General features: G+C 45.7%; 2 protein-coding genes across 7 annotated transcripts in view; one reads left to right on the top strand and one right to left on the bottom strand.

The window, feature by feature from the left end:
* The window catches only part of WASHC1 (WASH complex subunit 1), a 97,552-nt gene extending 76,113 nt beyond the window's left edge, over nucleotides 1–21,439 (bottom strand). Inside the window, exon 1 of one of the 2 annotated variants that reach the window (XM_073321174.1) lies at nucleotides 21,273–21,439. The gene's annotated coding sequence lies outside the window, so the exon portion shown is untranslated. The remainder of the gene's footprint in view (nucleotides 1–21,272) is intronic. The other variant, XM_073321167.1, reaches the window with a different exon arrangement.
* IQSEC3 (IQ motif and Sec7 domain ArfGEF 3) overlaps nucleotides 20,806–27,327 on the top strand; it is a 127,381-nt gene continuing 120,859 nt past the window's right edge. For 4 of the 5 annotated variants that reach the window (XM_073321064.1, XM_073321055.1, XM_073321046.1 and 1 more), the window contains exon 1: nucleotides 20,806–21,697. In XM_073321064.1, coding sequence (XP_073177165.1) covers nucleotides 20,898–21,697 — 800 coding nt within the window. In that variant the 5' untranslated portion in view covers nucleotides 20,806–20,897. The remainder of the gene's footprint in view (nucleotides 21,698–27,327) is intronic. The other variant, XM_073321028.1, reaches the window with a different exon arrangement.

The raw sequence follows: 27,327 nt of genomic DNA, 5'->3' as shown, positions 1-27,327 counted from the left end.
CCAAGTGTCTGATCTGTGCCAGTTCAGGGCATTTTAAATCTTTTCATGTTCCAAGCAGTATTTTCAAAGCCATTCTTCCTCTTATCTATCTATATCTAGCTATCTGTGTGCTTGTCTATCTTGCTGGTATTCCATCACAGTAATATCTAAACTCTTCTACAACGTCCACAGTTCCTGCATAAAGACAAATTTTCCCCATAGGCTGGATTTATTGCTGTTATCAACTCATCCTGATAACTCTCCTGTCATAACCTCAAACTCACATGCAAAAGGCAAGTCTTTTAGATTTGCAATAGATTTGACAGCTTTTCACGCAGGTTCAAGGAACTGTACCTTTCATCTAGGAGTTTTTACTTAGGTGGAAAAAAATGGAGATTGAGAACATGACGTTATTTTGTTCTTTCTGTTGCTGCAGCATCCTTTAGCAAGCAAAGATATTTTGTGTAAGTAATTCATGCCTCAGCTTCCTCACTTGAAAAGTGGAAATAATAATGGCTTTCCACCTTTATGATCTTCAGATGAAAAGCGCCATGTGCTATTATTCTACTTTACACTAGGATTTAATAACAGAAACCCCAGAATCTGAGAGAACATGTGCAAAGGGAAGGTGAGCAGAACTAGGGTGCTACCATGCATGTGTGTTTGGGAGTTCTCTCAAGTTTCTTTTAGTTAGCTGAATAGCTCTTGCCAAACATTCAAAAGGAGCAGGCTGAGTCAATTTTGCACAGCATCAGGCCATAACCAGAAAACATACCAGATCTGATTCCAAACTTCCCTGTAGTTGAGGTTTTTCAGATCTGAGGTTTGGTTTGACCCATGATAAAGACCAGGCCTGGACACTGCAATTGAATCTGGAACTGAACTATCCTAACCTTCAGGGATGTTCAGACCCTAGGTTTTGGTTCAGGCTCAACTCTAGTTTTCCACTTGTGGTACAGAAGTAAAGACAGCTTGGAACAGATTGAGTTGCTGTTCCTATATCTGTTCCCTGTTCTGTTCCTGATGGCAGAAGCACTCTCTTTTAGTGCAAAATATTTCTCAGTATAGGCTCACACAACACTGGGATCACACAACACTAAGCAATAAGCATATTAGTCAGGAAACCAAGCAATATAATAGAAGGTGCTCCCATTGTTTCCTATAACTCTAGTTGCTCATACATAACCTTCTGTATTGGTGCACACACTCTGAAGCAGAATTGTAACACGGGGCACAACTGAGGCTACTGCTCCCCCTCTCATCCCTCACCCTTCCCAACCCAGAACTGTGATGCATCCTCCCTTCCCCCAGCCACGTGTCCTTGGGGAAAGAATCTGCAAGGGGAACCAGCTGGAGACTGAAGCTGGCATGGCAGAGCAGTTGCAGGAGCTTCTTAGGGCACAGCCCACATGGGGAAACTGACCAGCAGGCACAGAGCGCCTGGCATTGCTGCTTTCCCCCGACCCCTCAGCCCCCTAGGAGGGCATGGATGAATGTTGGAGGGGACGGGGACAGCCAGGTGTTCTCTGCTAGCAAGTCAGTTTCCCCCTCATGGTCTGTGTAAGGGGAAGGCAGGAAAGCAGTGAACCAGGAGAGCCAGGCAGCTGAGCTGCTTCCCAAGCATCTGTGCAGTGTACAGCCCAGGTGAGTGACATAGTGAATTACTCCTGGAGGAACTGGAATTCTGCACCTGGCTCAGCTGCTGGGGGTGGAGGGAATGGGATTTCCTCTTCCCCTGGAGCAGCTGGAGCCCCGTCAGACCCACCCGCAGGAACCTCTCTGGCTGTAGGAAGCTCCTCACCCACATAGGCGCCTACTCGGTGGGTGTTCCAAGGCTGAAGCACCCATGGAAAAAAAACCAGTGGATGCTCAGCAGCCACCGGCAGCCCTGCCATTCAGCTCCTCCCCCTCCCTCTCAGTGCCTCCCGCTCGCCACGATCAGCTGTTCAGTGATGGCGCTGGGAGGAGGGGCCAGAGCAAGGGCAGAGCCCACTCAGGGGAGGGGGCGGGAAGAGGCGGGACGGGGGCAGAGTGGGGGCAGGAAGGGGTGGGAAGAGAGGGGGTGGGAGTGGGGCCTTGGGGAAAGGGGTGGATGGGGGGCAGGGCCTAGGGTGGAGCCAGGGTTGAGAACCCCCTGGGAAATGAGGAAGCCAGCTCCTCTGTCAGCTCCTTTCCCCTGCTGCCTGCCCTCATCACTGCTCAGCTGCAGGGAGGAGGGGTCACTGTATGGGGAGCTTCCCCTCCCCACCGTCCATCCAACCCCCTTACATTCAGACCCCTCTACACAAACCCAGAACCTCCCCCACTTGAATCATCATCCTGCAGTCTCACACCCTGCATCCAGAGCCCCCACACTGAGCCCATACCGAGCCCCACCCCTCCCACACCTGCATCCCCTGCTGAGCTTTACCTCCCCACCCTTTACACCCCCACCCCACCCCCAAATATAGAAGTCAAACTATACCTATGAGTGTCAGGGAATTGAACCATAGCTGGACAGGATAAAGGCCCCTAATATTACAGGGCAGGTGGTGACAATACCTCTTACTGGTCTGGGTGAGCCCCAAAACATCACAAACATCCCTGCCCATAGCAGTTTGGCTGTAGGCTAATGCTTTTATTTTTGTAACAATGAATTCCTGGGCAATACGATAACAGAAGGAGGGATCAAACCCAAACTTCCTGCATAACAATGCAGAGTATTCCCACAGGGCTACCAGGCAAGACATCAAACATGACATGTAAGGCCTTTCAAAATAAAATCTTATTAAAAGTATATTGAAACATTAACATTAGCCATTGCTCTAAGACAAAAGAAACAAGCTCAGAACAAGAAGTGTTCTAAGGTGGCCACCCAGCCAAGTTCTGACCAGACAAACTGCTGAGTTTTTAAAGTCAATACAGAATAAGGCATGCTCATATCAATAAGCCTCCTGCCTCCAAACGTTCAGCCACTGCCCTTTCAGTTGCAACAGCCATTATTTATCCATTTCAGAGTGCACTTATAAATCTTGGCTTGGTTTGTTTTCTTTCCAACATTTTGTCAAAAACTGATTGTAGCCATAAAACACATAAGTGCAATGGTGAAAGAAGGGAGCAATGAAGTTTGCGGTCATTGAAAACTTTAACCCACTAAGAATACTCTTGCTGACACTTTTAATAGGTGGAAAACATGGAAGTTCAGAGACCTAACTTCTAGTCTTGACTCTGCCACTGATTCACTGTAACTTGGGCCTGGTCTGCACTATGGGATTAGGTCGAATTTAGCCACGTTAGGTTGATTTAAAAATGACTGCATCCACACAACCAACCCAGTTCCATCGACCTAAAGGGCTCTTAAAATCAACTTCTGTACTCCTCCCTGACGAGGGGAGCAGTGCTAAAATCAACCTTGCTGGGTCAAATTTGGGGTAATGCCAATGCAAATCGACAGTATTGGCCTCTGGGAGCTATCCCAGAGTGCTCCACTGTGACCGCTCTGGACAGCACTTTCAACTCCAATGCACTAGCCAGATACACAGGAAAAGCCCGGGAACTTTTAAATTTCATTTCCTGTTTGGTCAGCATGGCGAGTTCAGCAGCACTCAGCAGCACAGGTGACCATGCAGTCCCAGAATCACAAACGAGCTCCAGCATGGACTGAATGGGAGACACTGGATCTGATTGCTGTATGGGGAGAAGAATCTGTGCAGGCAGAACTCTGATCCAAAAGAAGAAATGCAAATATATTTGCCAAAATCACACAGGGCATGTTGGACAGAGGCTACACCAGGGACACACAGCAGTGCCACGTGAAAGTTAAGGAGCTCAGGTGAGCCTACCAAAAGACAAAGGAGGCGAACGGTTGCTCCAGGTCAGAGCCCCAGACATGCCGCTTCTATGAATAGCTGCATGGCATCCTAGGGGGGGACCCTACCACTATCCCACCACTGTCCGCGGACACCTGCAAGGGGGGAGTCTCACGCCGCATGGAGGAGGATTTTGTGGAGGATGAAGAGGAGGAGAATGCGCAGCAGGCAAGCGGTGAATCCCCAGCAGCCAGGACCTTTTCATCACCCTGGAGCCGATACCCTCCCAAGGCCAGATCCCTGACCCTGAAGCCGGAGAAGGTACCTCTGGTGAGTGCACATTTGTGACTACAGTACAGGATTTAAAAGCAATAGTGTTCATGGTCACCTGGTTGAAATAGGGGAATTTTTGTAAGGGAACAGTAAAAGGACCCTGTTCATGCTGGGCTGTTTGCGCTTGGTTAAAAGGGATCATCCCAGAGAATAGCCACGTGTTGGGGGGGAGGGCTGAAGGGATCATCCCGGAGAATAGCCACGCAGTGGGGTGGTGGTATGTGTGTGCTGCACATCTACCCAAATACTGCAGCCCCTCCTTTTAAATGTGAAACCCAACCCATTGCTTGCTCTGGGAAAGGGGGGGTGCTGCAGTTTGAAAACATTCCCACATGTTATGAAGGTGTAAGAAGCCAACCCAATTTTACTTTCCCTTTTTAACTCCCTCCTGGTGCAAATGTTTCTACGCTCCCCCTATCATCTCCGTCCCTGAGGTTATCGCAGATTAGAAGGCGAAAAAAACACACTCGCGATGACATGTTTTCTGAGCTCATGCAGTCCTCCTGCACTGATAGGACACAGCTTAATGCATGGAGGCATTCAGTGGCAGAGGCCAGGAAAGGATTAAGTGAGCGCGAAGAGCAGAGGCAGGACGCAATGCTGAGGCTAATGGGGGAGCATACGGACATGATGGACCTGTTGGAGCTGCAGGAAAGCCAACAAAAGCACAGACCCCTGCTGCATCCACTGTATAACCGCCTACCCTCCTCCCCATGTTCCATAGCCTCCTCACCCAGACGCCCAAGAATGTGTGTGGGGGGGGTGTGCTTTGGGCACCCAGCCACTCCACTCCAGAGGATGGCCCAAGCCACAGAAGGCTGTCATTCAAACTGTTTGATTTTTAGTGTGGCTACAATAAACAATGTGGCTTTGTCCTTCCCTCCTCCCCCACCCTACCCGGGCTACCTTGTCCGCTATCTCATTTTTTTTTAATTAATAAAGAAAGAATGCATGGTTTCAAAACAATAGTTACTTTATTTTGAAGGGGGGAGGGTGGTTGGCTTACAGGGAATTAAAATCGACAAAGGGGGTGGGTTTGCATCAAGGAGAAACACACACAACTATCACACCGAAGTCTGGCCAGTCATGAAACTGGTTTTCAAAGCCTCTCTGATGTGCAGCATACCTTGCTGTGCTCTTCTAATTAGCCTGGTGTCTGGCTGCTCATAATTGGACACCAGGTGATTTGCCTCAACCTCCCACCCCGCCATAAACATCCCCCCCTTACTTTCACAGATATTATGGAGCACACAGCAAGCAGAAAGAACAATGGGAACGTTGGTTGCACTGAGGTCTGACCTAGTCAGCAAACAGCGCCAGTGAGCTTTTAAACATCCAAAGGCACATTCTACCACCATTCTGCACTTGCTCAGCCTATAGTTGAACTACTCCTTACTACTGTCCAGGCTACCTGTATACAGCTTCATGAGCCATAGGAGCAAGGGGTAAGCTGGGTCCCAAAGGATAACTATTTCAACATGTTGACATTTTAACATCCCCAACAGTAATTTTCTGGTCTGGGAAGTAAGTCCCTTCTTGCAGCTGCTCAAACAGCCCGGAGTTCCTAAATATGCGAGCGTCATGCACCTTTCCCGGCCTTCCCACGTTGATGTCGGTGAAACATCCCTTGTGATCCACCAGTGCTTGCAGCACCATTGAGAAGTACCCCTTGTGGTTTATGTACTGATTGGCAAGGTGGTCCGGTGCCAAGATGGGGATATGCAGTCCATCTATCGCCCCACCACAGTTAGGGGACCCCATTGCAGCAAAGCCATCCAGTATGACCTGCACATTTCCCAGAGTCACTACCCTTGATATCAGAACATCAATGATTGCACTGGCTACTTGGATCACAACAGCTCCCACAGTAGACTTGCCCACTCCAAATTGATTCCCGACTGACCGGTAGCAGTCATTACAAGCTTCCCAGGGCTATCGCCACTCGCTTCTCAACTGTCAGGGCAGCTTTCATCTTGGTATTCCTGCGCTTCAGGGTGGGGGAAAGCAAGTCACAGAGTTCCAGGAAAGTGGCCTTATGCATGCAAAAGTTTTGCAGCCACTGGGAATCATCCCATACCTGCAACACTATGCGGTCCCACCAGTCTGTGCTTGTTTGCTGGGCCCAGAATCAGCGTTCCACTGTATCAACCAGCTCCACTGCCGCCTTGATGTCCCAATTGCCACAGCCCGTGCTTTCAGGAACATCTGTGTCCATGTCCTCATCATGTCCTCATCAAAATCCTCCTCGTGCTGGCGTCTCTTAGCCCAGTTCTGCATATACTCCAGGATAATGCACGAGGTGTTTACAATGCTCACAACAGCAGCGGTGATGGTGAGCTGAGTGGGCTCCATGCTTGCTGTGGTATGGTATCTGCAGGAAAGCAGAGCTGCAGTAGAATGGATGATGACGGTTAGCAGTCGTACAGCACCCAGGAGGACCAGAACGGCTCCCCCGAGCTTGTCGCTGGGGAGCAGGAGAGCAGAGTTGCAGCGGACGTGGAGTATGACGATGGTTAGCAGTCCTACTGAATCATCTGCTGACAGCAGCACCCAGGACACAACAGCAGCGGTGACCGTGAGCTGAGCTGAGTGGGCTCCATGCTTGCCTTGGTATGGCATCTGCACGGAAAAAAGGCGCAAAACGATTGTCTGATGTTGCTTTCACAGAGGGAGGGGCGACTGAAGACATGTACCCAAAACCACGCGCAACAATGTTTTTTGCCCCGTCAGGCATTGGAAGCTTAACCCAGAATTCCAATGGGCAGTGGAGACTGTGGGAACTGTGGGATAGTTACCCACAGTGCACCACTCCATAAGTTGATGCTAGCCACAGTAGTGAGGACACACTCCGCCAACTTAATGCGCTTAGTGTGGACTGTATAAAATCGATTTCTAAAAATCGACTTCTATAAGAATGGTATGTCTTCATAGTGTAGACATACCCTCGGGCAAGTCATTTAACTTCTCTATTCCTCTGACACTTACTCCTTGGCAAAGTTGCTTGCAATCTAGTGCTAAATGTTGGAGTTGCTTACAGAAATTTGAAGTACTGATTTTATGTTGTTGATATTCTGAATTGTGATGAGAAAAAAAGGAGTCAACACTTTCATGAAAATGTCATCCCACTTTTCAACCAGCTTTGGAGCGGTGACATTTTTCTTTTAAGCTTTTAATTCCCAAGGGAAAAAAGGGTGGTGGTGGTGGAATTTTCATGCCCATTGCATCCTCAATTCTCAAACAACTCTTTTAAGTATTCATATATATTCAATATATGAATCATATATCTTTGATTAGAGAGATTTTTCACAGTATTTTCTTAGTTTCTTACATTAGCTTCAATTTTTTAATTTACATTTTAATACTTCTAGACCAACTGTCTGATTCACATTTAGAGGATCTCTGACTATCTCTAGAAGACTAATAAAAAAGAGAAACAGGAAAAGAGATGCAAGTCTATACATTAAAGATTATAGTTAAAAATAACTGGAGAGTGATAAAAAATGTATAGTAAAATATGAACTAAATATTGTTGCATACTAATAAATTGCATTACTTCCAATTTAAATAGAGACAGCAGAACAATTGGTGCATTTTTAGGACAGCCTGTTTCCAGACAGAATAATGAGGAAAAAAGAAAGCAAGCTGTATGTATTAATTGCTATTTTAATTCTGAATATCATCAACTAGGGCTTGATCCTGAACCATTGAAGTAAATGGAATTTTTGCCAATGACTTCAATGGGCACATTTTTGAAAACTTAAAAATTAGGGAAAAAAAGTTTGCACCCAAAATCTTGTTCATAAAAATCTTGTTCATGAAGAGAAAATTTTAGCATTTAGACAATTTTTCACAGTTTCAGATAAAAACCCAACCAAATCAAACCAAAATACCCTGTGGGGGAAGGTCACCCCTTGCAAAGAACTTGACCCAAAGTTCATTGAAGTCAATGGAAAACTCCCATTGACTTCAATGGGCTCTGAATCAAGTCCTGAAGCTCTATTTTGAGGCTTTAAAATACAGTTCAGTGGTGCATAGGTCTTGGGTTGGCCCTCTTCACAGGGGTAAATTTTACCCATTAAAAAGAACCAGAAACACCCCTGAATTTGGGGGAAGGTTGGATCTGAACCAAGATCCAAACTTTCCAGCTTGGGCCTATCTTTTGTAATCATTAAAGATTTGATTCCACATCTGTACAGACATTTCCTTGAATTTCCTTTTAGAGAGAATCTAGGCTTTGCCCAGCAATACTAAGCATTTTTGCTTTTCTTTCCCCTTTTGCCTGACTGTTTTGCTACTGGGAGAATCTGCTGAGCTGCAGTCCTAGAGTCAACCCACATCCTGCTCTTCTCTGCCTAAAAATGCCTGGGGCCATTTGCCTACCTTTATAACAAGCCCTGGTGAGTGTGTTAGTGACCAGAGAGTGGTCTCAAAGACTTGCCCTTTCTAGCACTGTGGAGGTGGACTAGGGACTTAGCTGTCTAAGACAGCTGACTAAGACAGCTAAGTCAAACAGATTTAGGACTAAGCAGCTGGAGGGACTGGCTTATGAGGAAAGAGTCAAAGAACTAAATAGCTTAGCCAGAAAACTGCAGATAGTGGAAGAGGAATAAGAGCCATTTAAGAGTATTTGAAGGATATGAACACCAAAGAAGGAGAGGAATTATTTTAGATGAGCCAAGGGCCAAAAACCCTATCTGGCTTCAAGACTGATCCTGAAAAGTTTGTAGAGGGGATGGTATGATGGGACTGTCTACAATGGCATATGGCCCATCCACGACTACCAGTAGCACAAAACCCCAGTTGCTGGAGATGGGGACACTAGATGGGAAGGGTGTGACGTTCCCCTCTGGTGTTGTCTGGACCAGTGATCTCCTAGGTCACTCCAGTCCTTGACTCTGGGAGCCAGCCTTACCCTGCTCTACTGTGAGAACCCCCACTCCTGAGCTGTTTATGCACAGCCTATGGCATGTAAGCTGCTTCTTGGATTGTGCAACCGAATGACACTAGACAATAACTTCAGTCCCAGACACAACCCTAGGAACCTCCATCTTGCAACGTCCAGTTATGCCCACTGGACGCTGCAGGCTTATATGAGTTCGTCAATGTAACAAAGAAATTGATATGTACCAAGCTTGTTATCCCAAGGGACGTCTCTGACACACTTCCAACCAAATGCACTGCTTCAGGCAGAATAAACAAACAGATTTATTAACTATATAGATTTTAAGTGATTAAAAGTCAAAACATAACAAGTCAGATTTGGTCAAATGAAATAAAAGCAAAATGCATTCTAAGCTGATCTTAACACTTTCAATGCCCTTACAAACTTAGATGATTTTCACCACAGGCTGGCTGGTTGCTCTTCAGCCAGGCTCTCCCCTTTGATCAGCGCTTCAGTTGCTTGGTGTGGTGTCTGTAGGTGTAGGTGGAAGAGAGAGAGCAAGCATGGCAAATGTCTCTCCCTTTTATCATATCCTTTCTTCCCTCTTGGCTTCCCCCCACCCCTTCAGAGTCAGGTGAGCATTACCTCATCACAGTTCCAAACTGATCAAAGGAATGGGAGTGACTCCCTGGAGAGTCTAACAGATTCTTTTGTTGCTGCCTAGGCCAGTGGCCTTTGTTCCTGTGAGGCTGGGCTGGGTTTGTCCCATACCTGCCCTGATGAGGTGTGAACTGCCTCTCTGCTCTTGGAGAGTTTTTGCCTGGACTTGCTTTAAGCCATGAGGATACATTTTCAGCCTCATAACTATATACATGAAATTATAACCTATAACATTACAATAACAACCATGCTCAGTGCATCATGAGCCTTCCGAAGACACCCAACACGATAGACTTTGCATTGGATACCACACAACCATTTTATAAAGATGAACATGGGGGTGTAGGGTGTTCCCCCAAGGTACAGAGTGCTCTGAGTTACTACAAAGAATTCCTTCCCAGGCATTGGCCTGGTGGGTCTTGCCAACATGCTCAGGGTCTAACTGATCACCATATTTGGGGTTGGGAAGGAATTTTCTCCTGGGTCAGATTGGCAGAGACCCTGGGGGGTTTTCACCTTCCTCCGCAGCAAGGGTCACTTGCAGATTTAAACTACTATAAATGGTGGATTTTCTGTACTTGAAGTCTTAAACTATGATTTGAGGACTTCAGTAACTCATCCAGAGATTGGGGTCTATTACAGGAGTGAGTATGTGAGGTTCTGTGGCCTGCAATGTGCAGGAGGTCAGAGTCGATGATCACGATGGTCCCTTCTGACCTTAAAGTCTATGAGTCTATGTGACTAACAAGGAGTTATGGAATGAAAGTAGGCAAAGGAAAATGTAAGGTCTCCATCAAGAATATTTGCTACTACTGAGACTGATTTCCCAACAGACGTGGTGGTAGCCCCATCTCTCATTTCATCGTCTAAGAGTCCTGGGGTTTATTCTTGGTTCTGCCACTGGTTAGCTGTGTAAACTTGGGTAACTCCTCTGTGCCTCCATTACCTCCATTTGTTAAATGAGGATGAGAATGCCCCACAGGCTTAACTGATTTATGACTGGTGCTGACTTTTTGTACAACTTCTAACCTTAACACCTTTTGAATGAAGGTAAAAATTTCAAAACTGCATATGTGACTTAGACTCCTAAATCACACTGAAAGTCACTAGAACGTAGGTCCCTAAGTACCTAAGTCATTTTGAAAATGGAACTTAGGACTCAAGCACTTTTGAAAATGTTACCCTAAGCAATAGAGATGGCAGGTCAGTATGTGCTCTGAATATGAAAAACATGGGTTCTTTTAAAAATGACAAAGAAAATGATGTTCTGAACACATGGCCATTTAGGTATGATCTGCAATGGAAAAATAAAAGGAATAGCAATTTAGGTCAAGAAACTAAATTGCGAGATCTGAATCCTGCTGTTGGTGAGATCCCACAATAGGCTTACAACATGTTACCCTTCCTTGTGACCACAGATCTTACTAGGTGAAATTCACTCTGCAGAGGTCCAGCACAATGCTTATGTATCACTTGTGTCCTCAAACTAGGGCTCAAATGGGTCTGTGCTGACCTGGTGCACAGGAGTGAATTTCACCCTTGGTGAGACAGGCCCTATTGACCCCCTTTTTGAGGTCCAAATTTGAATCTGAAGGGATTTAGTACTAAGCAAGCAATAAGGTGCAATTCAGAGCACAAATAAATATAAATATCTTTGGTATGAGCAATGGAAGCAGTTAGTGAAACTGGAAAGGAGTTGTGCATCTGTAATGAGCATGCCCTTAGGCATCAAATTGTTCACCAGGCTACCATCAGATTTCCAAAACGTTCAAGGGGAAATAACTGTACTTTGACCAAGGCCTCCACTGCTCATTAACATATGGGTACATCTCTTCCCATGTGAGTCATTGCTTGTGCTGTGTAAACAGTTGGTAACAGCTTCTTTCCACTTTCATTCAAACACAGAGTAGCTGCAGTAACCAGATAGAAAATTAGCAGCAGGCAAAAGCTGATTTTTACTGATGTCAAGGGAGAAATGTTAATTACCTTAAAATAGTACAGTGGGCACTTGGTGGTACCAGCTAGTGGTTAAGATTGCAGAACAGTTTCTGCTCATAACTTCCTGAAACTTTCATCTATGGTGCTGAAATCATTCCTCTCAATCTGCCACACGAGGTGCAGTGTGAGAGACCCAAAATGAGGGACACCAAAAAAGCGATTCATACGGGAAACTTATAATGCTGTGGGGATTCCTTCTTTTAGTGTGCATAACTTTTTCTGTGGCTTCATTTCCATGGAACTTTATTCCTGATGTAAATAACTTTCAACAATAAAAATGATGGGGCACTACATTTGTACGGAACATAGACAATTTTGGAATTAAAATGAGGAATAAGTCATCAGCAGGATTTAAAATCTGGGGTCTCACCTTGCATGGGATTGAGCACCCACACTTCACACTGGGCTCTGGGTCTCTGCCCAAAGTGGAATTATTTTACAAAGTTTGAACAAAATCCCTTGAGCTGCTTTGAATAATGGAAGGGGGAAAAAATCAGAGGAATAAAAATCTAATCATATTCATTTCAATGGAGCTTCAGAAAAAAAACAAGAACGCTGATGCTTGAAAATTAGCATGAACCGAGTCCTCACTGAGGACTAATTTCTTTATTTAGTTTGTGGCAGAGAGGTAATTTTTTAAAAGGGATGAATGATTGAAAAATTCTTTCTGATCATGCTCAGTGGGCGTCCAGATACCAAGCATCAGATATAGCTAGGTCTATAGATGATAGTAGCTAGCTGGCTAGATTGTAAGGGTGAAATCTTGGCCAAACTGAAGTCAACGGGAATTTTGCCACTGATTTCAACAGAGACAGGACTTTACCCCAAGATTTTAGTAGAGTGTAATGAAACCTTGCCATTTTATGACATCACTTCTCACTGTGCACACTCTCTAAGGGGCTCTGGTACAATTGGCCTGTGGAATGCTATATGGCTGCGTTTACATTAATGAAAATTTCCCACCAGACCTAACTACTAGCTCAGCTGAACCAATAGTGGCACTGTAGGAAGGCCTAGAGTTTTTACCACTATAGTACTTACATCTTTAGAGGAACCGGTTCAGTTAATGTGGTGCTAAAAATGGCAGAAGCTGCTGGAGTCTTATCTACACTTGCTGGGCCGGATTAACTCTCCTGTGGGCCCAGGGCTATTAGATTTTGTGGGGCCCCCGTTTACAAGTCTTTTTCCTGGGAGGGAGTTTGGTGCAGGAGGGGGCTCCAGGCTGGTGCAGAGTGTTGGGGTGCAGGAGAGGGTGAGGGGTGTGGGCTCTGGGAGAGAGTTTGGTGCAGGAGTGAGTTCTGGGCTGGAGCAGGGGACTGGGGTGCAGGGTCTGGGATAGATTTTGGGTGCAGGAGGGAGCTCCGGGCTGGTGCAAAGTGTTGGGGTGCAGGAGAAGGTGAGAGGTGTGCGCTCTGGGAGGGAGTTTGGTGCAGGAGAGGGCTCTGGGCTGGGGCAGGGGATTGGGGTGCAGGAGGGGGTGTAGGGTCTCGGAGGGAGTTTGAGTGCAGGAGGGGATTCTAACTGGGGGCAGGGGGGTGGGGGTGGGGTGTGGGAGCGGGTGTGGGGTGTAGGCTCCAGCCGGGAGGCGCTTACCACAGGTGGCTCCCAACTGGCAGCGCAGCAGGGCTCAGGTAGGCTGCCTGCCTGCCATAGCCCCATGCTGCTCCTGGAAGCGGCTGGCTGCTGGCATGTCTCTGTGCGCTGCTGGGGGAAGGGGGACAGCGTGCAGAGCTGCCTCCCCCCGCCAGGGGCAGCAGAGATATGCCAGCAACCAGCTGCTTCTGGGAGTGGCGTAGGGGCCAGGGCAGGCAGCCTGAGCACCCTGGAGATTGGTGCCTGTGATTTATTTTTGTGGGGCCCCCTGGAGCATGGGCTCTGGGATGCAGCTCCTAAAGCCCCTTTCTTAATCTGGCCCTGTACACTTGGGCTCCCGCCAGTGCTATTCCTGGCATGGCTTAACCAGTAGTAGCATCAGTGAGGTTTTTTACTAAATTCCCCTGTGAAGACCCAACCAAGGACTGTAGCCTGCAGCATTATGGCTATATCCTGTGCAGGTACACAAGGTGATGGAAAAGCAGCTCCCTGTGTCCTCTCTCTCAGCTCTAGCACATCTGCACTGGGGCAGACAGAATTTGGACCTGAGTTTGAACTGTTAAATTCACAGGTCAGGAAATGCAAAATTAGTGCCAAAAGCTACATCAGTTCAGCCATATGTGGTATTTTCTAGCCTTGTTTTGTTAATTAAATATGCAGCCTGGTATATTATTGTTTATATCCTAAAAATCCATATGATGAAAGATAAAAGATGAGCATTTTGGCAGAGTTCCCAATGCTGTTACAATCTTAACTGCTCCATTTTTACACAATGTTGGATTTTAACTGCAACCTGCATGTTGCATTAATGCCATTTTTGCATTCATTAATAACTGGTTTATCCATTTCCTTTCCTAACTGCTGCTGGAGATTAATTTTAATTTGTTTCTTAAATCTAAAGGAGTGGGCGTGCTCCTACTAAAGTCAATGGAGATTTTGTTACTTGCTTCATTGATAGCAGGATCCATCCCATAATAATGAAATACTTCTTCGTCCACTGAAAGAATTACAAACATAAACCCTAGTTCAGCAAGCTGCTCCACTCAGGCAGATTACTGCACTTGGGCAGAGCCCCATTTACTCCTATGAGGTTCCATGCATCCGCCTGCATGGAGCAATTTATAGGATTGAACCATAGCTGCAACCACTGAAGGAAAAAGGGAACACATTCCCCCAATTTATTATCCTGTTCACATCACTTTCAATGTGGCTGTAACACTGACGTGACCTGGTCTCTCTAACCTTTTTTCTATACGTCCTATTAGTAGGACAAAAACAGTCTCCCTCCTCCTCTCTCTCTCATTTAATTTATTAAGTATGATGATCCCTATGACATTGGTAGGATTTATATTGGCAGATTTGGCAGACACTTCATATTTACTTAGACTGGAGGATAGAGAGAAATCCCAAATTCAGATTCTGTCAATAAGCCATTTGTTACCTAAATAAATATTTATGACTGGTGGATCTGACATAGATAAGGCATGTTTATTATTATAGTTACGCTTATTGGGCATGATTTACTTTGGTCTATATTGTTTTAGACTGCTTTCATTTTTCTATAGTTAATTTGTGCTGTTTTATTGTTTGTATATATTTTGTCACGGTTCGTTGTGTTTTGCCTCTTTTTTGGTGTGTGCTGATCTCTGTAAAAATGCAGCACACAGAAAATTTACAAAAATAAACAAAGAGAATGTTTCCAGGGTCATTTCAAAATCCAAGCCACCCCCCAGTCATTTGTGTATGAAATGGAGTACAAAGAAGTGCAAAAAGGGAGTTTTTAAATAAATCATAACTACTGACACATACAAATGGCAGGGCACCAATAAATGCCTGATCCAAAGCCTACTGGATGGGCTTTGGGATTAGGCCCCACTTCAAAGTGACAGGTTTGGACAATGACTAACTTTGAGAGCTTGAGCCTAGAAGATGCTGAAGTACCTCCTACAATGTGCCTAGTCCTCTCAGTTGCTTGGAATCATTCACCTCTCTGCAAGATTGGGACCTTCACATTCCATTTTTAGAAGGTTAATTTAGAAGAACTTTTTGTTGTATTATTTGTAATTTATTACCACTGCAATAATCCTCCAGAGTCGCTGTTTGGCTCAAATACCCTCTTGCACCTTGCCATGAAAACCATATTGTGTTTTTCTTTTCTTGCCTTCCTGCTTCCTTTTTGATTTCGTGGTGTGCATGTCCCTTTTCAAATACTCAGGAAGCATCGAGATGAGGAGGAGCACTGGAGGAGTCTCAGAAGATGTGGACACTCAGTTTGGGCTCAGGTTGGAGCCTGGGCTCTGAAATCACAGGAGGAGGGAGGGTCTCAGAGCCCAGGCTCCAGCCTGAGCCCAAAAATGTCTACACTGCTATTTTTAGCCCTGCAGCCCAAGCTCTGAGACTCGGTGCCTGTTGTGGGGCACCAGGCTGAAAGGGCAGAGAAGGGACAACTTGCCCTGTTTACAGGGTCATGAGGCCTCGCGGCCAGAATCAGTAAAGCTGGGCCATGCACCAGTGTCTACTGTCTCAGGTAGTAGTACTCAATATTAGGCCATGGCACCTAGGCTCCTGGGCAGTCACTGGTCCCTGTAGTGGGTGCGAGAAGGGATAGGGGAACCCAGGCCCACCCTATACCACCAGGTCCCAACCCACGGCCCTGTAGAACAAGTGGTCCCAATGTCAGGTTCCGGTTCCTATTTCATTAAATGTGTTCCCTACACTGCTTCCTACCCAGGATACCAGCTTTGGTGGTTATTCTCAGGGTAGCAGCCACTTGCCTCCCTCTGTCTCTGTGATTGGCTGGGGTCCCACAGTAGATTTGATGGGTTCGGCTTCCTCTGTTTGGAGCACTGGCAGCTTCCTAGCAGGAGCTTGTAGCCTACAACCACTCTCCTCCTCAGTCAACCCAGTCTGAGCTGAGCTTCTTCCTTTTATACCCTGTCTCCAGCTGGAGCATGCCCAGCAGGAGAAAGGGGCAAGGCCTCTTGGGCTCACAGGGAGTGGCTAACGGTTACTGGGTTGATACACCCTGTCACAGTGCTGTAGGATTTTTATTGCAGTGTGGACATACCATATGTGATTTGTCCAAGGTCACACAGCAAATCATTGTGGGTCTAGATCCAAAACCTACTGAAGTCAGTGGAAAGACTCTCATTGACTCCAGTGGGTTTTGAACCAGATGCGAATAGGGCCAGGAACCATCCCCATGTGTCCTGGTTCCCATTCCCCAACTTTAACCATTGAGAAGCATACTCAGGAATCTTACCTACAGTCTTCGAAAGGAAATCTGCAGTAAGGTGAACTCATGCATGACAGGACTGTTTAATTGTTAATTCATACTGATATCCCAAAATCAAAAGCAAGGGGAAATGATTTTGTTTTATAAATCAAACATAAGGATCTGAGATGTGTTAAGTATACATATTTTAGTTTTTTATAATACATTTTTTTTGTTCAGTCAGCCAAGCTGATATATAAATATTTTAAAACATCTACTCATCAGGAAAGGTACAAATTCCGTATTGTATAATTAGATGAGATGTGTAAACTTTTCACTTTTTAAAAAATTCTTGACTGTATTTGATCTCTGCTATTGAAACCTTGCAATATTTACAGCAAATTAAAAGGTAGCAAGGTCCCTCTTTAGAATGTACTTTTCCTTTTAATGTCACAAAATGTTACCTTGTCTCCTGCCTCTTTCTCTGGAATAAAGCTGTGCTCACTTAATCAATTAATTCTACATAGCAAAAGCCACTCAGAGACATTTTCTTCAGAGGAGCTAGTCAGCCTCTTTGTTTGGAGATGACAGTTGTGCAGATTTTTGTGACAACAGTGGTAAAAATAAAAAAGCAGACCATGGGTCTAATCCTTCAAATCTTATTCAGCCAAGTAGCCCAAATGAATTCAATGATGACATTCAGATGAGTAAGGGTTGTGGGATCCCACTCTATATGAACATGATGCATGAAAATATAAATATATGAGGAACTAATGGGGTTTGTATCAGGCCCTAAGTGAACAATTCTGAGTGAAAGAATCCTTCATTAGATGTATACCCTATGAATAATGCATGAGGACATTGTAATTTTCTGGAATATCTATTTGATATTTGAATAGCTATTTGAAATTATTCATCTAATTCCTGCAAATAATTTTTGGTCTATAAGCTGTTTGCAAGCAATTTATTGTAAGTAGCTGTTAAAGCAGCTGCTAACTTGCAATGGGTGATGACTCAGCCCCTGGCTGCCCCCCAAGAGTATGGATGGGAGATGGAAATGTTGCATAATGCCCCCTGCCAAACAGCATTCTGGTGCACCTGAGGAGCCAGTCACTTGTGTCTATTTACATAATTAGTGCTATCGTCCTTCATACATCCATCCTGTGCACTGAATGAAGTAGGGTCCTGCGGGTGAAAAATAGTATGGATCATGTAGTTAAAGACCCCTCCACAGGCACAAGGAGGAGGCTGAATTAAGGTTGCACAGACAACTGCAAAGCTAGCATTTCCTAACTTTCACGTTATGGACTTTGGAATCAAAATAACGTTCTTTTAATGTAGAGCTTTTGTATGTTATTTCCTAAGATGTATGTTGTGTGGTTTGGTTTGGTTTCGTTTCGTTTAGGAAAAAGGTAAAAACAAATCCCATTTTGTCCAACTGTAACAACTTCCCCATTATGCATCATCAGGCATGTTTGAACTGCAGCACAGACTGCTACCACCTGAGCTACCATAACCAGCAGCAGGAAAAAAGCTGTTATCCTGGGGGGAGGAGGAAAAGCGCGGGGGGCAGGGGGGAAATGGGCCACTGGACCAGGGGTGGTTGAGGAGATCCTAGCCTGGCTTTCTCTCACCCTTCTCCTCAGGAGTTGGGGAGCTCCTGTCCTATGTGGCACTCCCAGAAGGGAAGATGGGTTGCTAGGATCATATGCTGGGCCTGGGGAGTGACCAGGGGTAACATAACCCTGGTTCTCTCTCTATATATATGTATACACACATACCCGCTATAGCTGCAAGGACACCTTGGAGGTGCTGGAGCAGCTGCGGTGATTCAGGTGCCCTCTAACATTTCAGCAACATATTGTAGCTCTTTAGACGTTTCTAATCATCCGTCAGAAAAACCATTTTTGGTCAGTTGGTATTTCCATGAAAACTGCACACCAGAGCTAGCTTTAGTACTTTTAGGTGGACTTGCAAAATGATTTTTTTACAACCCACCCTCACTCACCCACTCAAGCAATAAAGGGGCCCTCTCCACTATGGTCTTGCCACTACACACAGAACTGGACTGAGAATTTAAAATAGCCTAGCTTTTTCTCCATTGGAGGAGTGAACCTCAATCAATCTCTCCCTCTTACTAGGCAAAAGGCAACACACACACACACACACATAATATTTCTGCCAGTCTACAATTATATTTATAATATATATAATATTTCTGCCAGTCTACAATTTCCATTGGTTCCTCTGGACTACATTCCCCAGAATGCCCGTGTTCAGGACTGAACCAAGACTGAGGTGGTACTGGATCAGTAGGCTTCCTTAAAGGGCCTAGGACATCTTGTACAGTTAGCAATATGGCTCTTTGACACCCCCTGCCAAACTTACCTAGCTTTTACAATTCCACCTTTCCCTACTTATCAGCTTGTGTCTTGTATCACAATTCCCCAGACCCAATCCCCCTGCTTTGCCAAGGATGCTAGCCCCAATGCACCATGGGCCTGCTTCTCCCACAACCCTCTTTGCACATTGTTCTACACAAGGAGGATTTATGAATTTGAGAGCTTGTATGGCACAAACTAGCATGTTCTATTTAATTTTCACCACATCCTTGCAAGGGAGGTGGATATTATTTCCAGTTTACAGATGTGGAAACTAAGGTGTAGAGAAGGTAAGATGAATCTTGTCAAATGTGGGTGTAAAAATTCAGCATTTAAAGCCATATTGAGGCACCTAAACAAAATTGGCTTGTTTGTTTCTTTTTTTAAGACAATGGGATCTGCACAAGCTCAGGATCTCTGGATTTAGGTGCTCATTTTAGGCATTCAAATTTTCAAATTTGTATACTTACCAGTATATAGCATGACAAAGGCCATAGAGGTCAGTGTCAGAGCTAGGATTAACCCTTTGCTCTCAGTCCCTTGTTTAGGTCCTGATCCAGTGCCCCAGGGAGTCAAAAAGAGTCTTAATACTGACTTCAGTGGCCATTAAATCAGGCCATTAGTCCACTAGCCAATAGTGTGTTCCATGTTATTGAACTGCCCCACCTTGTGGCAAGAGATCTTCTTGGTTTGGTTCACCTGTCCCAGGTATTTGGATGGTAGGGAGCTTGTGGTATCCCTACTGCCATTTGTGGTAGGCTGGGTGGCCTTGTTCTTAACTGCTGTGAATTGATCTGGGGTCTTCCCAAAAATCAAGGAGCCTATGGTTGTGGATTTTTGGACCCCAAAAGCCATCCCTAATTGGCTGTGAGAGGACTGACTTAGAAGGAATCACTGACAAGTTCCTTTCCAGGTGATCTGTTTGCATCAGTTTACATTTTCAAGGCTAGCTGCACAAGGCTTATCCTTGATCATAATTGAAACTGAAATTTTTCTTGATATCTTTAGGTTCCCCAGTAAAGGAGGCCATGGACATGGCCTTTGCTGGCCTGCAAAGCTAGCTGGATGCAGTTCAACTCTGAAATGTGACTATAAAATGGTTCCTTTTAATTCTACAGGTCTGCACTCTGTGTTTGTTTAGTCATATCTTCTGATGTGAGTGAGTGAAATAAGATGTTACTGCTTTTTACTCCTGTTAGCTTTGCAGAGCCAAAATAGTGATGGGAGAGGGAACTGAATTCTTTTCCTTCTTGTGCATCAAGAGAATTGTTTATGAGGTCACACAGGTGTCACTGAGGATAGAATTTGGACAGCACATGCTTTATTACTGGTGATGATGATGATGCATAAGAATGAAAGAGCCCAGCTTGTCTCTCAGATCCCATGTGGAGTTTGTAGGCTGTAATCAGAGAAAAAAATGTTATTTCTTGTGAAATGAACACATTTGATATGGAAATTGACAGCCAGTAAGCAGGAAGCCCCCAGGACATTATTTTTACAGAGCTTCTTTTCCCAGAGTAGAACTGAACTTTCTGTCCCATTTTATTCTGAAATAGAAAAGGGAGAGGAAATATTCAGGGGAACCACCAGGCTCCTAAGGAAGAATTCCTTCTACCATCTACTCTCCTTGATCACTCCTCCACCAGGTACATGTTCAGTCCTGCCTCCTGCATGTTAACAGGGGAAGTAAAAAGCCAGGACCAGACAAACCCCGGCAGAATTATTGTAGTCACTTTTTAGAAAGAAAAAAAAAATCCCTGCGTCATTATGGAGGAAAGCAGCAGCATCTAGAAATGCCACTCGTGGGGGTGGGAGAAACGGTGACGAGGACACCCAGAGAGCGGGAGCCCGGCTGCTGCTGGGGGCCCTGACCCCAGGGGATGTGGTGTGGGTGTCTGTGATGTAACTGCCGGCTGCTGCCAGCCTCCCCCTTGGTTTGGGCCATGACTTTATCACATGGAGAAGGAAGTGGTCTGAGCTGCAAAGTAACTTTCTCTGCAGCCATGAAAAGGCAGGCTGGAGCACAACCCCCTGGGCACTAGCTCAGCGAGGGGCGGGAAAGGGGAGCCATGGGGGAGGGGGACTTCCCCTCCTTGCTCCCCCTCCAACCCCCCTCTTTTCTCCTCTTCTCCCTTCCCGAGCCACGCCCTCCCCGTCCCACCTGCCTCTCCCCAGCCCCTTCGCTTTGTTCCCTGCCCAGCCCCCTCCCCCGCCCCGGCTACCTGCGCGGCGCTCGCAGGGGCTGTCCCTCCAGTAGCAGGGGGTGGGCCCTCCCGAGGAGACCTCCCCCCGCGCCTCTCTCCGCCCGCGCCCGACGCGAGGGGGCAGAGGCTGGCGCCAGCCGGCCTTGCTGGGAGCGGGTGTGTGCGCGCGCGGCGGGCGGAGGGGCCCGGGCCCGGGGCATGGAGAGCCTGCTGGAGAACCCGGTGCGCGCCGTGCTCTACCTGAAGGAGCTCACCGCCATCGTGCAGAACCAGCAGAGCCTCATCCACACCCAGCGCCAGCGCATCGACGAGCTGGAGCGGCGCCTGGACGAGCTCAGCACCGAGAACCGCAGCCTCCGCCAGCAGCACCCGGCTCCCGCCGCCGAGCCCCCGCCGCGCCCGCCGGCTCCCCCGCCGCAGCCCGAGCCGGCGCCGCTTCAGCACCCCCAACAGCTCCCGGCGCCGCAGCCGCTCCCCAGCAGGCAGGCTCAGCCGGGCCCCAGCGGCGGCGGCGGCAGCCGGGCTCCCGCTCACCAGCACCCCCCGCTCCAGCCCCATCAGCACCACCCGGAGAAGGACAGCAGGGAGAGGGGCTGCTGCGCCGCCCTCCTCCAGCACAAACCCGCCGCGGCCATCGGCAAAGGCGCCCTGAGCAGGCGACCAGAGTAAGTGGGGGTGGGGGTGGGGGGAGACCGATGGCTCTTTCCTGGCCGAGCGCCACGAGGTAACTGGGATGTAACCCCGCGGCTCCCTGCCACGGAAAATGCGGGGGTGGGTGGGGGAATCCCTCCCTAGCTGTGCTCTCCAGCGGGAGCGCAAGGAGCCGCGCGGCTGCTGCTTCCGAAGGGCACCAGCCGCTTTCCTCCCGCTTGGGTCGTCGGTTGGTGTGTGTGGCTGCTGTCCCTGGTCGCATCCAGCCCGCTCGGGGCACACACGCCAGCCCCGTGCTCGGGCTGTTCTCTGTCACAAATAAACAAGTCTCTGCTCGCAGCTGATCTCAGTGTAGGCAAGGCAGGGAAGGAGGCTTTGCAAAGGACAGCGGCGGCCGTGTGGCAGGATTTGTTTTCATCAGGCTTGTGCGGCTGGTCGCTGGAAAAAAAGCGTCCCTGTCTGACACAGAGGGGATTTTCTCACCTGTGGGGGTGCCTTAGTATATTACATATCAGGACTATGCATACACATAAACATAGATGTTATCCAGTTATGATATTTAGGGTGCCCATCTCAGTTTTCTGGGTTTAGAGCCCCCCCCCCAAAGAAGTGTCTGTCACCTGTCCAGCTTTTTAAAGGGAGAAAGTATTTTTTGCTGGCCTAACAGAGATAGCATGAATACTAATACTGAATGCTAATAATGATATGTGTGTGTACGGATAGTATACAAGGACTAGCAGTCCAACACCAAAAGAGAATAATACTGGAGAGTTAAATTTTCTGCTTTATGCAGCCAGTAAGTCCCATCAGCTCACCAGCTTGCAATTACAACTGAGCTAGATATCTGATCTGCCTTTACTTAAGTGGTTTGGAAACAGCAGGGTCTTTTCTGGTCAAAAGTCAGAGTAAGTAAATTTAGGAACAGAAGAAAGAGCATGTAGAATGCTTATATGCCTATGGCATATAACAAAGAAGCTCACATTGATGGTAAAACCAAAACTGTTTCTCATCTAGATTAAAGTGTATCCGTTTCTTCCTGATGTTGTTGAAGCAAAAAAGATCCTCCTCAGCACAGTTCTGAGCCCAGATCATGGGTTTTTTTCTCCCTCTTTTTCCAGAAAAGGAACCCTTCCTTGCTGTGTTTGTTTTGAATACAGAAGGGCAGTTAGAAACATGAGGCTATATTCTCAGTGCTTTACACCTGCTGGCTCATGACTAAGTCAGAAGTGATGCAGAAATGACAATTAAAGTAATTTATATCGCACCTTATATGTACAATATACTTTTCACACCAAAAGCCTCTAAAAGCTTATAATTTGCAGGCTCAATCCTGAAAACCCTACTTACTGAGCTCAGTGGCAATACTCATGGTAGTAAGTGCTATGCTGGATAGTAAACCATTGCAGGAGCGGGCCCTTATTCACTATGCATTGTAAGAAGATTTAAAAACACATAGGAACAGATTCTGTTCTCCTGTATACTACTGTAAATTCAGAATAAATTCAGTGGAGTTACACCACTGTGAAACCCATATAAGTGCAGAATCAAGCGCATTGTTTTTGAACAGTGAATCCCTGCAGTGAAGCCAATATTAGGTACATAACATTGGCAAGGTTTTCCTTTCATCTGAATATAGTTTCTCACATACGTCATTAGACAGATTGAAGAGTCAGTTTCAATGCACAAGTCTGAATATCTCCTTTATAAACCTTGCATTTTTGCAGTGGGGTTTGCTTGGGGAAAAAAATCCTGTAAATTTCTTATTATGTCATATCAAACTGCACACGCCGAGGAGCATTAAGGACACTGCTGATCTCTGACACATACACAGTGATTTGTGAAAAATCAGGACTGCTGCCAGGGATAACATAGCAATCCCTGAAGCTCTCTTCACTCAGGAGGATTAAAATAGCCTGCTTCTATTTCCTCCTATATCTTAGGCAAACCAAAATCTTTGTATAAAAAGAAATTTATGAGATTGAAAAAGGTCTAAACTCCTCACTTTAGCAGGTTCATTGTCTTTTATTGATTAGGTACACTGGGTTTCATCCTCTCTCCTCTGCAAATGCTAGAGGGAAATCAAAGAGACAACAAAATCTAATCTAAAGGCATCTTGAATGTGGAGGATCTTTCACTTCCTTTTGACAGTGTGCCTAGTATTCACTAAGATCCAATTGGCCAACTTCAGAGTTGCATTTAGGCTTTTACGCAACAATAGCGGAAATTTGATTCAGAAGACATGGTGTGTGGAAAGGACCCTAGATAGCAAAGATTTTTCACCTCCTTCCTTCCCCCATACCCCCAGTCATGGTATTGCCATATTATAATTTCTAAAATCCAATGTTCTCTTAAATTTCCTCTCCCTCCCCTGGTCTTTCTGACCAGGACTGTAAGACCTGAATAATAATCAGGAGAGAAAATGGCCACTCTAAATGGAACAGAAATCAGATCTTATAGGAATGTGATGGATGGAAGCAGGGCTTAAAGTGATTTAAAAGAAGTACCAGGTCAGTTATTGCCTAACAGTGGAACTTCATCAGTTTGTCACAAAACTGAAGGGCCCAGACAGCTTGTTTAAATACAGTTGTAATGCTCCCTCCCACCTCAGGCACAACCCAGAGGTCTCTCGTATTTTGGGCCACGGTTGAGATCCCTCATGAGCCAGCTCACCATAAACCTTGGATGGAAGTGAACAGCTAAGCTTTTAGACAAGTGACTATCCATCTTGACCTCAAGGGGCCTGCGGAAAAACACAGGCCCTTTGTTTTTAATAAAGTTTGGGGTCATTCATTTTATTATTTTTCTTCTCAGCAGTAAAAAAAAAAAATCTACATTTTAAATAAAAAAATCTGTGCATTCCAAACTTTTCTCTGGAAATGGGGGGGGAAATTCATCAGGTATGCAGAGGACAGTTAATTGCTGGTGCATGTCAGTGAGAACGTCAATGCAGAACTTACCTATGAAAGGAGAGGTAGGAGAAAAGATTTACATAGATATTTCTCAGCAGGAATTAGTCTGATTATTATCCTGTGGCATATATCTCTTTCTACCTAGGAGTCTATTGCATAAGTGCCTCAATTACTGCTTTAAAAACAAAAAATAAGGTCAGTCATTCTGGAATGTGTTGCCGCAGAAATACAGGTTCCCAAATTAGCATGCCTCAGATCACCCTTATTAGGCAACCTCTTGTCTTAAGAGACCATTCTAAAGTATCCCCAAATGTACTGGGTATAATTCTTCCTCCTTATCTTTATCAGAAGAACACCCTTCATTGCTAGTCCCTTGAGATGCTTCATTGTATGTACCAGAGAAATCCAGCAGAGATTAATTTGGCCTCTTGAGTCTAAATGGGTCAAATCCTGCAGTCCTTACACAAATGAAATTCCCCCAATGGGAGCTGTGCCTGAGTAAGGACTGCAGAATTTGCTCCTACTGCTTAGGTGGCAAAGTCCTTTGTCATATAAAGAATAATTATAAATTGTGATACAAATACTTTGAACATCTATAGAATCTTCCATCCAAAGATCTCACTGAAGTTTACATATATTAATCTGAGGCAGAGTTATTATCCCTGTTTATGTGAAGCAGGGTGAAGCAAAGACACAAAGTGACTTATCCAGCATCACACTCGATGCCTGTGACACAGCCCAGAACAAAACCTGGTTCAGCTGAATCTCAGCTCTATGTTTGGATCACAAGACCATCTCTCCTGCAAGAAGCATCTCATGGTACAAGTTTTACAAAACCACATTTTCCAAGGGTTTATAAACTATTTGGATTTGCACTGAGCTGAAACCAGTTTTATTTTATTTTTGTTGGGATGTATCAGATGGGTAGTTTTATCTTACCCTGTAATAAAGAAGACTCAGTGGTTTGAGCATCAGCCTGCTAAACCCAGGGTTGTGAGTTCAATCCTTGTGGGAGCCATTTAGGGATCTGGGGCAAAAATTGGGGATTGGTCCTGCTTTGAGCAGGGGGTTGGACTAGATGACCTCTTGAGGTCCCTTCCAACCCTGAGATTCTATGATTCTAAGACATGGTTTGAGAGAGCTAGATGTTACACCCACTTAGTCTTTGCTATGGACAGAGGCCATGTGCTACATTTTTTGTTTAATTTAAAAAGCCTAATTACGTAACTTTAAAATGAAGCTACTGCATATGCAGAAGTGCTGCTTTCCATAATTTTTCTTTTTAAACTATGCATTAATGTTCTTTTTATGGATTATCTCCAGGGTAAAGGCATTAGACAAAATCCCACTGATTTCAATTAATTACTGTAAATTTTGTGGGTTTATTATCACTATTAACATATTTTGCCATATTTGCGCATTGCACCAGTAAAAATAATAAAAATACTGCAATAATCCTGCATTCCTTGCACACCACAAATCCCCATGCATTTCATTTTGGGGATGAAATGCAGAAGAAATGCACTAACTGTCTCAGAGATTGACTACATTGGGGTTTGAGCCACTGCTTTAGCTGCACTGGTATTGCCCCAATGCAAAACCTATTGTAGATGTGTAAGCAGTGACTTGCAGCAATGTGGCTTACCCTAGTTTCAGATGGTAGAGAGTTACATCACCGCAGCTACATTGATGGCTAAAGCCCCGATGTAGAAAAGCTCACAGACATTTTAAGAACAACATTTAATTTGACTAAATAGCTCAAGAGGGAGGAAAATGAAAATAAACTATTTGAGGCTATCTATATCCCATTTTAAGGTATATCCGTAATGGTTCCAAAAATCCACAGTATGAAATGAATTGAATGATCATGTAAAATCTGCACCAGTGCCTGGTTATGACACCACATAAAATTCCAGACAAAGGGATTGGAGTTAATGGCTGGTAACAATACCATGAGAAATACCTGCTAGAGGGACAAAAAGTCCATGTCCAGAAACAATATCATTTGAAATCCTAGCTGCAAGAATAGAGTTTGAATGCCTAGCAATGATGCCATGGGCAATCCCAGTCACAGAGCCAGCACCTGCATTTGCGGAATTGATACCATACAAAACCCATGCCAGAGCAACAGAGTGCCATTCCCTGGAAAGAAATCCCGGAGGCAGGGCTGGACTGGCATTAGTGCTTTAATAATGCTAGCACATGAAAGTATCTGTGCCTAGTAATGAAATCATGGGAAGTACCAACTGGGGACCCAGGGGATATGACTACACTTCAATTAAATACTTGTGACTGGCCCATGCCAGCTGACACACACGGGCTTGCGGGGCTTGGGCTAAGGGGTTATTTAATTGCAGTGTAGACATCAAGGCTCAGGCAGCAGCCTGAGTTCTGAGACACTCCCACCTTGCAGGGTCCTAGAGCCTGCGCCCCAGTCTGAGCCCGAATGTCTACACCACAATTAAACAGCCCCTAGCCCAAGCCCTGTGAGCCGGAGTCAATTGGCATGGGTCAGCCACAGGGTTTTAATTGCATTGTAGACATACCCAGGGAAGCAACTGCAAGTAATGATTCTCTATGAAATCCTGGCCAGGGGGACAGGCAGTCAGTGCCTAGAAATGATGTCAAAGGCAATCCCAATAAGAAGGACAAGGTGTCAGTGCCTATGGCAGTGATGTACTGACCTATGGACAGGAGAGGCCATGGCCTAAGGTACGGTAAATACCAGACAACAT

The sequence above is a fragment of the Lepidochelys kempii genome, chromosome 1, assembly GCF_965140265.1.
Source record: "Lepidochelys kempii isolate rLepKem1 chromosome 1, rLepKem1.hap2, whole genome shotgun sequence".
NCBI lineage: Eukaryota > Metazoa > Chordata > Testudines > Cheloniidae > Lepidochelys > Lepidochelys kempii.
The sequence above is the reverse complement of the archived record's forward strand: the minus strand, read 5'-3'. Positions and strand labels throughout refer to the sequence as shown.